This window comes from Equus przewalskii, chromosome X, assembly GCF_037783145.1.
Source record: "Equus przewalskii isolate Varuska chromosome X, EquPr2, whole genome shotgun sequence".
Classification (NCBI taxonomy): Eukaryota; Metazoa; Chordata; class Mammalia; order Perissodactyla; family Equidae; genus Equus; species Equus przewalskii.
Genome location: NC_091863.1, coordinates 39,636,024 through 39,652,863, shown reverse-complemented (window position 1 = coordinate 39,652,863; position 16,840 = coordinate 39,636,024). Strand labels below are relative to the sequence as shown.

Sequence of the window (16,840 nt, the reverse complement as noted above, 5' to 3'; positions counted from 1 at the left end):
ACTGAACCCTCAAAAGAGACCCTGAGTCAAAACCACCCGGCTAAGCTGCTCCCAGATTCCTGACCTTCAGAAACTGAGACAGTAAATATCTAGCGTTCTAAGCTGCTAAGTCGGGGGAGGCGAGGGGTGGTAATTGGTTATACAGCAGTGGATAACTAATACATCCAGTTTATTTTTCTCTGGAGGTAGTTATACTGGCCCAGTGTCTAGTTATTTGGTGGTGAGCTCATATTCCCCTGAATTCAGCAGCTGTTGTGGCTGGTAAAATGTACTGAGGGGAGGCTGAAGGCCAGACTTGACTCTGCTCAATTGCCTGGAGTTCAGGGGGTAAAGGGATGTGTGGGGAGATGAGCCAGAAGGTGGACAGTCCCAGGCACCACGAAAGCAGACCTGTCACTCCCATCTGCTATCACACTACCTGACAATTCCTCTGGTAGGCTTTCCACATTTAAACCCTAAGAAGAGGCCATCTCCCTAGGTGTCCCCACCGGTCCTGGTGTCTGGAGGGGGAGAGGTGGAGTGATGGCCTTGGGCTGCTCACTTCCTCCCCTCAGCATGGTCCTTGCTGCCCTGATACTATCCCCTCCTCAGACACCTATACCAGTGATCTGGATGATTTCTGCAGTGAGGGGGCAGACAAGGACCTTCCCAAGTCAACATGGGGGAGAGGTAAGAGCCAGACTCTACATCTCTAACCTGTCCTGTATTTGCTGCCTCCAGCCATCCACCACTCAAAACACAGGCCAGTTAAAGACACACTTCCATGTCCCCACAGGCCTTCACAGCTGTGCTGCAGTTTCTGGAACTCATGTTTCCCTCCGTAGTTTCTCCGGGGCTACTTTCAGGCAAGGGAATCAGTGGCTTATGCTATTTGCCATCTTGGCAGGAACCAGAAGCCTCAAGAATCCTCAAGGACTAATAGAGGTCTCTGCCCTTCAGGGTATCTGAGCTTCCTATTCACAGTCAGGACTCCTCTGGCCCTCAGAGGCTCCAAGCCGCCATACACACAACTGACTTGTCTGGCCCGTCAAATATGTGCGCTCGTTAATCACAGAATGCACCCAGAGGGTGTCAGCTGGTTACTGACAAAGGGGACATTTCAGATCCTCAGAGGGCCAGATATCGCCATATCTTGGATGGCCCTGGGTGGGGGTCTGAGCCCCGTATCCACAAATGTACTTGTTGGACCCACAGTCTTGGAGCACCCTAGACACAGAATGGTCTTGTCGTGCTCTTCCAGTGACTGAGCCCTCATCTGAGGAATTTGGTAACTGGGGGGTGATGGGAGCCTTTTAAGGGTCATCTCCAGCTTTATAGAGCATTACTGGGGGAGACAGATGAGAAGATGGCTGCCCTGATGCCCCTCACCTCTGTTAGCATTGCCTAGTGGAGCAACTTCTGGCCGGAACCTGGCACAGCAAGGTCATGACCTGAAGAACCCCAGTTACCTCGTCTGCCATGTCCTTTGTGGAGGACAGTACCCAGCCTGTGAGATAATCCACCTTCTGAGAAGTTAAGTGGGAAAAAGGACCTTCTTTTGATCACTATCCTCCAAATAAGTAGGTGACTTCTTTTAGGGCCTGAGCTTTATCAGTGCTTGATTTGTTTGTCTACATCAGTAGGATGGAGAAGGCAAATAAATGGTTTCTATTGCTGAAACAGTTAGACAGGTACCCACGAGCCGGAAACCCAGTTTAGGGCTTAGAGCCCTAGGCATGGCAAGGCCACAGTCCCTCAAGCTGGCCCCAAAGCAAGTGACAAAAATAGGAGCCTTAGACTCGTGCCCAGGACTGCCAGCACTAGTGCCTAAGACTCACAGGGAAGGGTCTGGATCCTAGAAATGGTGACATGTGGAATGCCAGAGGTGGCTGGCCCAACGTTTCTCTCTCAGTAGCTCATACTTCCCAGTCTTTGTAATGAACCTTGCCCTTTTTGAGTCAGGAACTCTCTTTCTCATTCCTCATTCAGGGGCTTGTCCTGAGAATATGCATTCACACCCATAATCCAGACCCTTAGAGGCAGACAGATGTACCACAAAACAGCCTTAGGCCTTCCTCAAGCAGTCCTCGACCTGGGCTCACCTTCTAGAACTGATTCTCAGCACTCCCCCACCACTCTCCCGCCACTGGGGAAGCAGAAGCCCCTTTCCACCAAGTGAAGTATTTCTGCTCCATGAGGTAAAGAGCCCCCGAGGACTCCACTACAACAAAAACCAGGGAGGGGGCAGAGAAATACACAGACCACGAAGACCTTCATGTGTGCAAAGTACAGTTGTTAAAAACAAAACGACAAAAACAGAAAAAAGAGGCCATGGCCTCCATGGGGCAGTGCCAAAGCAGAGCCCCATACTCTCAGACCTGGGGAGAGAGGGCCCCATGCTCTGACAGGTCTAGGGCTGGCAGGCAGGGAGGTGGGGTCTCACGTGTAGGCCCTTATGGCAGAGAACGAAGATCTGGTAGGGCTGATGGTGGGCTGGAGGGAGCCCAATCAAGATGGGGCCGTGGCCTCGGCTCCCTCCTCTGAGTCCCACACCTCTGACTGCAGGTAATCAGCGAAGAGAGCCTTGGCCCGGCGCAGGACACGCCCCAGGTGGTGTTTTCGCACGAGACGGTCAAAATGCATGGCCAGCTCGTTGTAATCCAGCCCATTGCGCATGATGTGGTCACGGTGCTCCAGCAGGATGGCAAGGCAGAGGAAGAGCATGAATGGGTTTCCCCGGCCAAACTCCTGGGGCGGAGGCAGGCCCAGTGGGGGTGAGGGTGGCAGGGACTTCCCAGGGTCTTGTGGGGATCCCAACTCTGGCATGGAGGGGGATCCTGCAGCCATGTCGCCAGCGGGAGAGGCCTCCTGGGTGGATGGCGGAGATGAGGAGGATGGGGAATCAGGGTGGGAAGAGGAAGAGAGCAATGGGTCTGGGGAATTCAGCAAGGGCTCAGAGAGAGACTTGCAGCTGATAAGGGCAGCTGGGCGGGGCAGCTGGACCAGAGGGTCCCTCCTGGGGCCTGTGTTATCCCTGAGTTGCTGAAGGTCATCCAGGCTGGCTTGTCTCAGGAGACGCCCCCCACCACTAGGCCCCTGGCTGGTCATGGCCAAGTGGTCCACAGCATCTTCGAAGGCACGGCCTCCACCGGCAGGCCTTAGCATGTGCCTCTGTCTCACAGGCCGCCCCCTGTGGCCACCAAAACCAGTGTCTGCCACTTGGCTGGGGGGTCCGACAAGCTCTACCTCGTGTTCAGGAGGATCAGGGGGCAGTGAACTCCAGGTGACCTCAAGCATGCGGAGGGCATCGTCAAAGGCGAACTCACGCTTGAGCTCGAGTAGTAGCCAGCGGTAACAGAAGAAGAGATCATCAGCACCAGCTTCTTGCAAGTACTGGTAGAAGTCAGGGTCAGCATGTCGCAGCAGCAGCTTGAGATGGGCGAACTTGGTGGCCATGGCACGGCCATCAGGATGGAAGTTCGCAGACAGGCGCTTCATGATGCCACAAAAGCAGACAAAGGCATGGCCTTCGTGGTCCATGACAGCAAGGATGGGCGAGGCAAGGTCGCTCATGCCCTGGCAGTAGGACACCTGTGGGTGGGTAACAGCATAGGTGGTAAGCAGGTCGTGTAGTGCTCGCAGGTGTGGGCCATCCTCAGGCCCTGCATAGTAGGGGTGGGCCCGGTCAGTACGCAGGACATCCTTGAGGACTGTACTTCGGATGAATTCCAGGTCCTCGGGGCTTGCTCGCTGTGCCCACTCGCTCTTGAGCTGCTCATACTCGCGACTCTTGCGTTTCATGTAGTCCATCCGCTCACGGCCTGTCAACCCGTCTGGATACACATTCAGCAGGTACCGCCACACCACCTGGCCAGGGACAAAAGGGATGAGGCTGAAGTTCTCCAGATGAGCTGCCACACCCCAGTGTCTATCTGTCATCACTCACCCTCCCTGGGCCTTTGTCCTCCTTCAGAAAAGTCTGCCTTCCCACCTCTGACTCCTGCCCCCCCCTGGAAGGAGAGCTTGCTGCCCTGGAATATCTCCACGGCCATCCCACAACAGTGTGGTCCCTGCATGTGTCTCATGAGCTCTTCATGACTGCAGGAGTGATGGAGCCAATGTGTGACCGAGGAGGCTCACCTTCCGCAGGGAGGGCTCAACACCACCATGATAGATCCGCAGGCGCAACTCCTCGGGGCGGGAGAGCTGGCCCTCGTGGTTCAGGTATGTGTGAAACTCAGCATCGCTCAGGGGTGGCTTGAAGGGCTTGACATCTTCCCCATATGACCAGCTTAGCACCTGCTGGACCTTAGACAAGGTGCGGCCCACCTGTGAAGGAAAGGGGGCGAGAGGCCACCGGTCAGCTGGGCAGGACAGGGGCAGGTGCCAACCAGAATGCTCAGAATCAGGAGTGCCAGGTAGGCCCTGCCCTCCAACCCTAGCTGGGCCCCAGGGGTCCCAGAAACCACCTGAGAGAGTATTGACTGTGTGAAGGGCAGGGCAGCTGTCGTCAGCGATGACCGTTTCTCAGCCAGCAGCACGTCGGAGCCAATGACATCCTTGGGGCTGATAATGTCCCAGTCCTCCAGCAGCGGGCCTGGGCACACAGAATGATGTGATGTGAGAATGGGAATGAGAAACCCAGACCTCAGGGCCAGGTTCCTCTCCTACCAAAGCCGGGCCACCCACAGGGCAACAGACGGCTCCCACTCTCTCTTCCCATGTCATCCAAGTCACACAAAAATTAAAACTGTTTTGGGTAACTGTCTCACAAAATAGCTGGGCAGACTCTGATAGTAATATTTTAATAATATAAAGTAATATTTATTAGCACTTACAATGAGCCAGGTACCCTGACAGGGGCTTAACTTGAATGTAAATACTAAGAACATGAAACAACACTTCCATAGTGCTAAGTGCCAGGAAGTGTTCTGAGCTCTTTGCAAATATTAACTCATTTAATATTCACATCCATCTGTAAGTTAGGCACCATTATCATCGCCCCTCTTTCTATGAGGAAACAGGCACAGTCAGGATAAGACAGTTGCCTAAGGCCCCACAGCTAGTGAGTGAAAGAACCAAAATTTGAAGCCCAGGCCCAAAGCTTGAGAACCCAAACTCTTAATCTCACATTCATGCTAGTCCTCCTCCCAAATCGGTATGCACTACCATTACCATTCTCATTTTACAGACGATGACAAAAACGGGTGGAACAACCAGTAAGTGGCCAAGATTCTACAGCCAGGAAATGGTGGGGCTGGGATCTGAACCTTGTTCACCTTGCTCCAGCGCCCAGACAGATTTTAGAACAGGCATTTGTGGAACACGTATGTCACGTATGTTAGGCAGGGGAGATAATGCTATGCTTGACTTTATCCAGTTCTGGCCCATGGAACATTGCAGAAGTTCGCCCCTTCTCTGTCTTCTTTACTCCCCCTCACGTCCTTTCTTCTCGCCTCAAATGTGAAGCAGTGGCTGAAGCAGCACTGGCCACCTCAACGTAAATTCGAGAGACTGAAGAGATGTCAGCCCTGGGGCCACAGAGCTGCTTAGCTGACAAAAGCAACGTCCAGTGGCTTTCAAACTCTATTATATGAAACAAATCAACTTTGATTTGTTCCAGCCATTGTCATTTGCAGGCAAACACCATCCCTAAGCAGCATTTCCATGGAGTCCACTGTACTCTCCCACAGAGCTGAGGGGGAAGCAAACCCCAGGTCACATTTGGATGTCACTGCCTCTCCTTGGATGTCTCACAGCACGCTGCAGACCTAAGGGGTTCAAAACGGGAGCCCAAGACCCACTCCAGACACGACCTCCTCCTCTGCTCCTCATGTGAGGGAACAGCACCCCTATCTGTTCCAGTTGCTTAAGCCAGAAACCTGAGGGACATCCTTGCTGCCTCCCACTCTCTCAACTCCCAGGGCCAAACTGTCACTAAGCCCCGTGGCTTCTGCATGCAGAACATACTTCAATTCCACTTCTTCTCTCATCTCCACAATGTGGTGGCCTGTCTCAGCCACCACATCTCTCTCTTGCATCTGCCTCCTAACCAGCTCTTGCTTCCTCTTTGCCCTTCTCCACCTTCTCCCAACAGCCGCCAGAATGGTCTTTCTAAAACATTAATCAGGAGCTGGCCCTGTGGCTGAGTGGTTAAGTTCATGTGCTCCGCTTCGGTGGCCTGGGGTTCATTGGTTCGGATCCTGGGCGCAGACCGACACACCGCTCATCAAGCCATGCTGTGGCGGCATCCCACATAGAAGAACTAGAACGACCTACAACTAGGATATACAACTGTGTACTGGGGCTTTGGGGAGGAAGAAAAAAGAGGAAGATTGGCAACAGATATTAGCTCAGGGCCAATCTTCCTCACCAAAAAAAAAAAAAAAAAGCCTGAAAAAAATTGTTAAAATGTTAATCAGGGCATTAAAACACTTCACAGGTAAAATGAAGATGGTCACACTACTGAACAGGCAAAACGAAGGTCAACAGTGTGAAAGACCAAAGATAAGAACTCCTTCAAGGCACAGGGCTGAAGGTTGATGATTTGAGCAGAAAAAGTAGACATACCTGGAGGGCAACTCCAGGAGACCCAATATGCAAATACTAGAAAATGCAGGGGGAGAAAAGGGATCAGGTTGGGATTATAATCACACAGGTATGAAGGAAAATGTCACAGAGATGAAGAAATGGGTCATCAAGTCTCAGATAGGATTAATCAAGAAACAGTATATACAACAGGCCTCTGCTCACTATTCACATGCTGGTGAAGTGCCCCAATTCTAAGAATGAAGCAAAACTCTTGCCAGCTTCCAAAGACAAAAAGCAGGCCGCTTACAACAGAAAGGTCAGACTTGCAATGGGCTTCTGTTCCACAACTCTGGGAGCAAGAAGCAAGTGGTTCACGGCACCCATGGAGCAGAGAAGAAATGCCTGAGATCCAAGGGCCCTGCACCCAGCCAAGAGAGCATGTCTCTATTGCAACCAGAGAAAGACATTCTGATCGTGAGAGTCCAGCTACCCCATGCCCCTTATTGGAGGAGAACAAAGAAGTGCTCTAAGCAAATTACTACTGAATGAGACTACAAGGGCTCAAGGTGGGGGAGGCAAAAGGGAGGGCAAACAGTGATGGGCCCCAGGTGCTTTTTTTTTTTAAAGATTTTACTTTTCCTTTTTCTCCCCAAAGCCCCCCGGTACATAGCTGTATATTTTTAGTTGTGGGTCCTTCTAGCTGTGGCATGTGGGATGCCGCCTCAGCGTGGCTTGATGAGCGGTGTCATGACCATGCCCAGGATCCGAACGGGCGAAACCCTGGGCCGCCGAAGCGGAGCACGCGAACTTAAGCACTTGGCCATGGGCCAGTCCCTCCAGGTGCTTCATATATACAGTTAAACAGAAAATGACACAGATACTGTGATGGGGAGTTTGTAATATTAAGTGGTACATTAGGATTCCTGAAACATAAGTAACCTACTATAAAGAAAAGATAATGAGAGGCTGGAATTTAAAAAGAAAAATAATTACTATCTAAGTAAAACCCAGAAGTTAAGGGTTAGGGATCAGAAGAAGAAGAAGAATTTGAAGTGTTCTAAAGCTTCCATTTCAAGGGCCAGGTAGGGTGGGAGACACTGGAGGGAAAAAATGGCCTAAAGATTTCACTGCCATTTGTGTCCAAAAAAAAAAAAAAGCATAAATCCAGTGGTGAAGTTTTTATGAGACATACCTTGAACTAGGTGACAAAGAAAGGTTGCAAACTGAAGAAACCTAAAGGCATACCTGGCAAACACAAACAAACAGAAAGCAAGAGCAGCAACGTGAATGTCAGAAAAAGCACCGCTCAAGGCCAGAAATGTTCCAGGGAAAGAGAGCCATTCTTTATCGATTAAAGAAAGGAAAAAAGAACCCATTAGTAAAATGGGCAAAGGATTTCCACAAGCACAAACTCATCTAGTGGCCAAAGCTGATCTGAACTGACATGAGACTATATATGGTCTTCATGTAACCCACTAAGTGTGCATATACACACGTCCCTGAAGAAACATTCCAGTGTTTCATGATGGGGTGCTGCCCCAGGCCCCGCTTGTGGTATTCCATAATACATGCTATACGCACTACATCTCCCCATCATAAAATTGTCAGACTTCCCAAACTCTAAATTAACATATAGATTCTGTGCAATGCCAATTAGAAATCTAATGGGGTTTTTCCTGGAACTGGATAAAATTATTTTAAGGTTCATATGAAAGAATTCACATTTAAAAATAGTTAAGAAAAAGATGAGCCAAAAAAAGAATAGTGGGAGGATGGTAATGCTTGCCTTATTAAAATTTACCACAAAACCACTGTGCTAAAAATATGGTGTTAGCATAGCAATAGACAAATGGAGCCAACCAGTGGAATGCAATAGAAAGCCCAGAAATAAATCCAAGTTCATAGGGGAACTCAGTATATGACAAAAGCGGCATTTCCAATCAGTGTAGAAAAGGTGGTTATTTAATAAATGATGCTGGCATAACTGACTATGTGGAATTTTTTAAAAAGCTAGGTCTACTTATCACAATGTTGACAGAGTAGAGATTTATATGTAAAAAAGAAAATAAGCATATTAAAATAAAATGTAAGAGAATATTTATATAAGATTGCGGATGGAGAAGATGCTTCAAAGTAAGAGGAAAAACTCAGAAATCATAAGGGAAAACATCAATATAGGTATAAGGCTGCATACAAATTTTAATTTTTGAGAGGACAAAAAAAGACACCACAAAGCCATAAAACAAAATATAAGCTGAGAAAAAATATTTGCAATACATATGACAGAAGGAGGATTCAGATCACCAATGCACACATTGGCTGAAGGTCTAGGCGCGGTAATCTCCTAATTGTAGAGGTGACAGAAACTGACTTTTCCTTAGAAAGAGGGACCGGGCCGTCCAAGTGGTCACAACATTCCTGTTGCTTTCACAGTCATGAACATGATCACAAGAATGCCTTAATAATATTCACAACAGCTCCATCTATTGGATACTTATGAATGTAGAGTATGATACCATTTATGTTAAACACACACCATCTGTGTATATATACAAATACGAATCTACTTTGTATCTCTGTATGTGGATAAATTTGTGTGTGTGCCTGTCTGAGTGAATAAATAAAGGACCTGCAAGGTTACGTATCAAACTGATCAAAGTGGTTCCTGCAGGGCAAAAGGGCAGGGAGTTAAGATTAGGCATAGTGGTTCCAAAAGACCAGCATTATTTGAAATGTTTTCATAATTTTTAATAAGGAGGATGTATTTACTGGGGATTAAAAATTAGTTTCTTTAAAAAATGCAACTCCAATCAAATTCCCATTAGGATCTTAAAGCAATGATAAGCTAATTCTATTAAATGAAAAGAACAGTAAGCGCACAAGAATGTTCAAGAAATATTTTTAAAAAGGAAAACATTAAAACATATCAAAAGCTATGTGATTAAAACAAGATGGAACTGGGTTAGGATTTAACAAGAGATCAATATAAGAGGATCAGGAATTCAGAAACAAACCCATGTATACGCAGGAATTTGGTAAATAAGACAACAGCAGGAAAAGAACAGACTCATCAATAACCGGAAAGCTGATGCTTTTTTTAAAAAAAGACTTTTAAATGTCTTTTTGCCAAACTGATGGGTGTGCATCTCTCTGCTTTATTTGCATTCCTCTCAGTTCTTATAAAGTTGGGGTTTTCTTCACATGTTTATTAGCTGAGCAGATTTGATTTCTTTACTGAAATACTGCTACTATGTCTACTTTACAGCTGAGCAAATGAGGCTTGGGGAATTAATTAAGCGACTGACCTAAGCACATAGGGCTACTCAGTGGCAGAGGTTCCTGTGTCTCTGGCTACTTGTTTTTTTCCACTTGTCTCTCTGCCTGTCTCCATCACCTTTCTCTCTGACTCTTGTTTCTCTCTCTCTCTGCCTATCTCCCTTTTTCTCTTGTCTCTTTTTCTCAAGGATGTCAATCTTAACAAGCCCAAAATTTTGTAGAGTCAAAAGGTTAAGAGCAAGGACTCTGGAGTCAGTTCAGCCACTACCTGGGTTCAAATCCTGCTCCTCCACTCACTGTCTCTGTGACATGGACAAATCCTGTCCCCTCTCTGAGCCTCAGCTTCCCCATCTATAGGATGAGGATAATGATCAGTCCTAGCCTGTAGGACTGTTTTGACAATCCAATGAATAAATATTATGTGTGTAGAATGGCCCCAAGTGTTCAACCCATGTTAGCTATTTATATGTTACTATGACATTAATAAAATGCCTCAGTCATCCCAAATGGGCACATGAGTTCCCCGAGGCTGGGAACCATGCCTTCCAATCCGCAACTTTTTATTTAAAAAATTTTCAAATCGGGGCTGGCCCCGTGGCCGAGTGGTTAAGTTCGCGCGCTCTGCTGCAGGCAGCCCAGTGTTTCGTTGGTTCGAATCCTGGGCGCGGACATGGCACTGCTCATCAAACCACGCTGAGGCAGCGTCCCACATGCCACAACTAGAAGGACCCACAACCAAGAATATACAACTATGTACTGGGGGGCTTTGGGGAGAAAAAGGAAAAAATAAAATCTTTAAAAAAAAAAAATTTTCAAATCTTCAATAAAGTTAGAAAGAGGAATACATCAAACATTCACACATCCTTCATCTAGGTCTCCTAACTGTTCACATTTTTGCCACATGTGCCTCATCTCGCTCCCTCTGTATATATACATATTATTTTTTGCTGGATTATTTGCAGACATTATGACACTTTACCCCTTAATACTTAACTGTGTTTTTCCTGAGAACAAGGACATTTTCCTTCAATAACCATGATACATTACCATACCCAGGAAATATAACACTAATATCTAATGTATGGTCCATAATCACATTTGGGGAGCATGTCTTTTTTTTTTTTGAGGAAGATTAGCCCTGAGCTAACATCTGCTGCCAATCCTCCTCTTTTTGCTGAGGAAGACTGGCCCTGAGCTAACATCTGTGCTCATCTTCCTCTACTTTATATGTGGGATGCCTACCACAGCATGGCATGCCAAGCGGTGCCATGTCTGCACCCGGGACCCAAACTGGTGAAACCCGGGCCGCCGAGAAGCGGAACGTGCGCACTTAACCGCTGCGCCACTGGGCCGGCCCCTGGGGAGCATGTCTTAATTGATCTGTGTGCTCCCAGGGACCAGCACAGGCCAGAGTTGGGGAACAAATATGAGAAGTGCCTGAGAGTTCCAGGGAACAAATGAATGAGTGAGCAAGAGTGCAAACAAATGTATATGAGTGCAGAACAAGTGAATGAATAAATACAACTACTTTTATTATAATCAGCATTATTCTAGTTACACATTATAATAACTGAAACAGACAACACTACAGCTCTATTGTTATGTTGAATTAAATAATTGTAATATACATTACTAGATTATATGCCATAATGGTAAATATAGTATGATAATTATTGTTATCAGAGCTAATACTTTTTGAGCATTCATTATGTAGCCATGCACTGTTTCCGGCATTTTACATGAATTTCCCTGATTAATCCTCATGGTGGCCTTAAGATATCATTATCTCTACCTTACAGGTGAAGAAATTGAGGCCCAGTGGCCAAGCCAGGTTTGGACCTAGGATACCTTCCTCCCTAGCCCACTGTGAGGGAGGGTATTGCAAGGGGTGGAGTCATCCTATCGGGAAAGGGTGGGTCCCAGAGCAGTGCCTCTGGGATGCCAGGTACTCACTGTCCTCAGTGGGCCGAATATCTACACGCAGCTGCAGGTAAGGTTTGGAGGCGGTGGCAAAGGCCATGCTGAGGTCCCAGTCAGACAGGAGTGAGAGGTAAGCTTCCTGCCCCAGCCGATCCCGGCCCAGGTAGTTGATGCCAAAGTTCTTCTTCCTGGACAGAAGAGGCGTGGCAGCTCAGTGCCCCAGTTTCCTGGAGGCCCCAGGGACAGTTTCCAAAAGAAGCAGGGGAAGACAGAAGGTGCTGAAAACAACTTCCCACTATGTGCTGGGTACTGTGCCAAGGACTGCGGGCACCCTGAGGTCAGATCGTTTATCTCCACTTTGTTACACAAACACAGAAACAGATACACACCTGCTTGTATCTGGAGAGCACATTGGAAACTGGTAAAATGTTGGTCCCCCCTAGGGAGGGTAACAGGGTAGCTGAGGGACAGAAGTAGGAAGAAAGCAGCCTTCTTACTGCATAAAAAATAAAGCAATCTGTATGTTATTTTTCACAACAAAAAATGCTTATGCAAGAAAAGTCAAATAACAACTAAGAATTTGTTCCTCAGATACACTGGCACAACTGTGCAAAGAAGTATGTTGTGTGATAACTACTGTAACCATGGAAACATCCTCAACAGCAATCACGTTTGCACTCTTTGAGTTTGTTGCCATGTGCGCATATTCCTCCAAAATAACCACCACAACAAAATAACCATCACACCTGCCCCCAAGAGACACCACTTTTCAACTATCAGGTTGGCAAATTTTCCAGTGTTTTCCAGTAACCAGTGTTTGTGAGGGAAACAGGCATTTTTACATGCTGCTGGTGAGATGGTAAATTGGTGAAACCTGTCAGGAGAGCATTTTGGAACCATCCACTGGCATTTTAAAAAGCGTACAGCCCTTAAGCCAGCAATACCACTGCGAGGAATTCATCCTATGACTAGATTTCCCCAAACAGTTCAAGATGTGCAAATATGGCTGTTCACCGTGGGATTATTTATAAAAAACAAACAACACACAAAAACCCTACCAGACAACAACAATGCAGAAGCCAAACGACTGCTGCTGAGGTGGGGGGCCCGCGAGCCGGTCCCCAGCACCCCATCACTCACCCGTTCAAGTCAAAGGCTCGGATGAGGATGTGCTGTAAGACATCGAGGGAGGTGATCTGGGGGTCCACAGCAAAAGAGCGGAACTCAGGTGGCAAGCAGCTCTCACATTTCTGGGGAGAGAAGACATGGGGTAGGCCATCAGGGGCCACCTCGCCACGCTAAAGTGGAGTGTGCGTAGGAGGCAAGGCCAGAGAAGTGGCGGGGGCCAGGCCAAGGCAGGCATTCTGGGCCATGGTGAGGACTCTGGTGAAGAGGGAGCTTTGGGAGGGTTCTGAGCAGAGCAGGGATGTGGTCGGACTTAGGACTTAACAGGATCCTTCTGGCTGCTCCGCAAAGAACAGACTGGGGGAGGGGGCAAGGGAGCAAGCAGCAGTCCAGCCAGGAGGAGGCTCCTGCAATAGTCCTGGCATCCAATCCTTCTAGATCTCCTCAACAATGCTTTGCAGGATCACCATGTCCAGTCTGGCCCCTACTAAGTCAGTCCTCCAGGCTGCAACCAATCTAGCACATCTATCTACAACACTCCCTTGCTTAATCTCTTCAAAGGCAGCCCCAGAGTCCCCAGCAGGTGGGCCTATGGGACCCCTCTCTCCAGCCAGCCTCCCTCCAGTGAGCTTTTTCAAACATTACACTCTGATCCTACCAAATTGCTGGAAGTTACTTTGAACACATCCTGGCTCCAAGCCTTTGCTTGTGGTGATCCCCCTGTCTGGAAAGTCCTTCCCACTTTCTTCAACTGGCTCACCACAGCTCAGACATCGTCTATTTTCTGCACTCCCAAACCTCTACCTTAGAGCTTCCTCTACTACACTGAGGCGATGTTTACGTCTCCAGAATCTACCCTCTTATCACTACCAATACCACCGCCCTAGTCCAAGCCGCCCCAGTCACTGCTTGCTGGAACCACTGCAACAGCTTTCTTACTCAGAGTACACACCAAAGGCCCTCCCAGTCCGCCCCTCTCTTACCTCTCTTTCACCTCCTACCACTCTTCCCCTCACTCTCTCGCTTCCAGCAACGTGGGAACTTAAGGGAACATGCCAAGCTCATCCCCACCTCCCAGCCTTTGCTCTTGCTGTTCCCTCTGCCTAGAACACTCTTCCCTGCTGACATGCGTATGGCTGACTCCTTTTTATTCGGGTCTCTTCTCCTTCAATACCTCTCTGGGGAGTTCCCTACACAACCTTGGCTAAAGTAACTCCCTAGTTCACAATCTTTTTCGTTATTTCCTCATGACATTCACCAGTGTCCGAAGCATCTCATTGATTTAGCTGTGTGTCTCCCCGACGAGCAGGTCAGCTCCTTCAGGGTGCACTCTCAACACATACGTGAACTGACTTCAGCGCCTCCTTTTCAGACAGCAGTAGCCCCCCTCATTCCTCAGGGCCCCACTTCCCAACGATTAAAGCCCCTCCTTCAACCCTACAGCTCCTCCTCTCGGCCCATAATCTCCACCTATCCATTCCATAGGTCCCTATCCTCCATTTTCAGTCCCCACGCCTTCACGCCCTGTCCCTGCATTCCCGGTCCAGCCCCCCCGCCGCCTCCCGCCCGCCACCATCACTCTGCCCTCAAGCCTCGCCCCTCAGGTAACACCCCAAATATCAGGTCCCGCCCTCCATCCTAGGGCAGCCACCTTGCCCTCCCCTGGGAGCTCCGGGCCGCCAGCCTCACCTTGACTCGGACCCGTACCACCTCTCGCTCCTCCTCCTCAGCTGCCGCCGCCGCCGCCTGGGCTCCCCCGCCAGGCGGGGGCGCTCCGGAGCCGACCAAGTCCGAGGACCCAGAGGCCATCGCCATCCCGCCACCCGTCTCAGGGTGACAGTGGACCCTTGCCCCCTACCCCTGCGAGAACCCCAGAGTGCGGGCGCCGGCGGCCCCACCTTGCGCCCGAGCGCAGGCGCAGAAGGCGCCACGCGACCCTACCCACTCCCCCCCCCGCCCCTCCCACCTGGCACGGGGTGGAGGTCGCCTATGCGCATGCGCATATGGTGCCGTTGCCTGGAGCCCCGTCCCCCAAGGCCGGGCCGTTGGCCTCACTTCAGCCAATGCGCAGGCGCCTGCTGAGGCTCCGCCTCCCCCCGTCCGCGATTCGGTTGTTTAGGCAGTTTACTTCCGGATTCACCTAGGTGTGTGTTAAAGTGACGACCCATTCGAGCGAAAGAAGTAGGCGGGGAAAGGAAGCTGCTGCGGGATGACGTCAAGACCCCCCCCCCCCGCCCCGCCCAAAGTCACCTCGCATCTTTCCTTACAGATGACGTCATCTATTTCAAATGCCTATGGCCCTCGCTTTGGATGAATGCACTGGACGGAAAAATAATCCTTTTTCCAGAATCTTTTAAAAAATAATTTACACGTTGTGAAAATGCATGCAGCTGTACGTGTATGTTTTTTGCAGTTTCTGCGTGCTATACTTCAATAAATAATTTACCAAAAAAAGCCATTTTTATGCTCCCTGGAGGTCAAAGCTTTTTAAAGTTTGCCTTCATTTTATCTAAACCTTACAACACGTTGAGGTCGGTCTTGTTATTAAACAGTGTGTCCACTAAATGTCAGCTGAATGATTGAACACCTCTTAGACTCCTCTGAGAAACTTACACTGCAAAATGCAAAAAGGCATTTTCCTCGCTTTATTGCACAGCATCCATATGGTTTGGACAAAATAGATTGCCCTCACAATGTAATTTCTAACAAAGGAGTCCTGTAAGATGCCTGGACTTCAGCTATTGTTGCAGGGTTGTATGGGTGCTACCTGTAATGTTGACTTTTTAGAGAAGTTTGCAATTATATTTTAGTATCTTTTTAAATAACTTGTTGCCTTGGTATTAATATTAAATAAACACCTATTTTCTGGAAGGTATAAGTAATTGGGAATTTTTCTTGAAAGCCAGAAGAGGGTTATTAGCACATGTCTCTTGTCCCATGTGCTGGAGTCAACACTTTTTATGGCACTGCTGGATTTCCTGATGGAAACAAGTAGTTTGAGAATCTGCTTCTCATTAAAATTATCATAGGATGGGGTGAGCAAAACATTAGCCTGGAGCTTGGGGTTTATGCTGAGGGCACTGGAGCACAGGATTTAGATGGGGGTATGATGTGGTCAGACGCTTCTGTCTTGGTTGTGGAGAAAGCCTTGGATAGAAAGATCCCGGAAGCAAGATCAAAAAGAAGGTCCTTGCTATAATCCTGGGGAGAACTTTCTCTTTCATTTGGTTATTCTTCCATTCAACAAATACGAAGTGTAGGCCAGATTACCTACATATATTAATTCATTTAATCTGCATAAAAACTCTATGAGGTAGGTACTATTACTATTAGCATTTTACAGATGAGAGTACTCAAAGTCAGGGAGAAACATGCTCAAGGTCAAAGGGATAGTGACAGAAAGAGTAGACAGTGCAATGGACAGAAAGTGGGGCTGTGCCGGGCATGTGTGAGGAAGAGCAAGGAGGCAGCATGCCTTAAGTAAGTGATGAGGTAAGTGGTGGATCTGAGGTGAGAAAGTGATGAATGGTTTTGGCCTTAACAGTGAGGCATTTCTCAAAAGCTGTACTGTAGGCTCGAGCAGAACCAGGATTTGAACTGAAGTCCTGCCCTGCACAGGTCACTTAGAGCCAGCCTACAGGTATCTGCAGTTTTGTTTTTGTTTTTGTTTTTTCAAGATTAGCCTTGAGCTAACATCTGCTGCTAATCCTCCTCTTTTGGCCAAGGAAGACTGGCCCCGAGCCAACATCCATGGCCATCCTCCTCCACCCCATATGTGGGATGCCCGCCACAGCATGGCTCCATGTGCAGTGCCATGTCCGCACCTGGGATCCGAACCGGCAAACCCCGGGCCGAAGCGGAACATGTGCACTTAACCGCTGCGCCACCGGGCCGGCCCCTGCAGTTTTATTATTCATTCTTTGTCATCTCTCCAAAATTCCTCAAATACCCATTTGTTTTATGACTGATGGTCTACGAGGTGAATGACAGAGACTGTGGGATGAGTGGG

At 48.5% G+C, this 16,840-nt stretch overlaps 1 protein-coding gene across 4 annotated transcripts; it reads right to left on the bottom strand.

Moving 5' to 3' along the window:
- Window positions 1–2,251: 2,251 nt before the first annotated feature.
- Window positions 2,252–14,896, bottom strand: TBC1D25 (TBC1 domain family member 25). 4 transcript variants are annotated; one of them, XM_070605708.1, is made up of 7 exons: window positions 14,521–14,795; window positions 12,847–12,956; window positions 12,096–12,202; window positions 11,740–11,894; window positions 4,449–4,576; window positions 4,120–4,308; window positions 2,252–3,846 (listed from the first exon to the last, which is right to left on the bottom strand). In XM_070605708.1, exons 3-7 carry the CDS (start codon window positions 12,116–12,118, stop codon window positions 2,488–2,490), a joined length of 1,854 nt encoding a protein of 617 aa, XP_070461809.1. In that variant the 5' UTR covers window positions 12,119–12,202; window positions 12,847–12,956; window positions 14,521–14,795; the 3' UTR covers window positions 2,252–2,487. The 4 variants fall into 4 exon arrangements, with proteins under 4 accessions (XP_070461809.1, XP_070461810.1, XP_070461806.1 ...); XM_070605709.1 differs by lacking the exon at window positions 14,521–14,795 and adding an exon at window positions 13,490–13,658; XM_070605705.1 differs by lacking the exon at window positions 12,096–12,202 and having other exon boundaries at window positions 14,521–14,896.
- Between the last annotated feature and the right edge of the window lie 1,944 nt (window positions 14,897–16,840).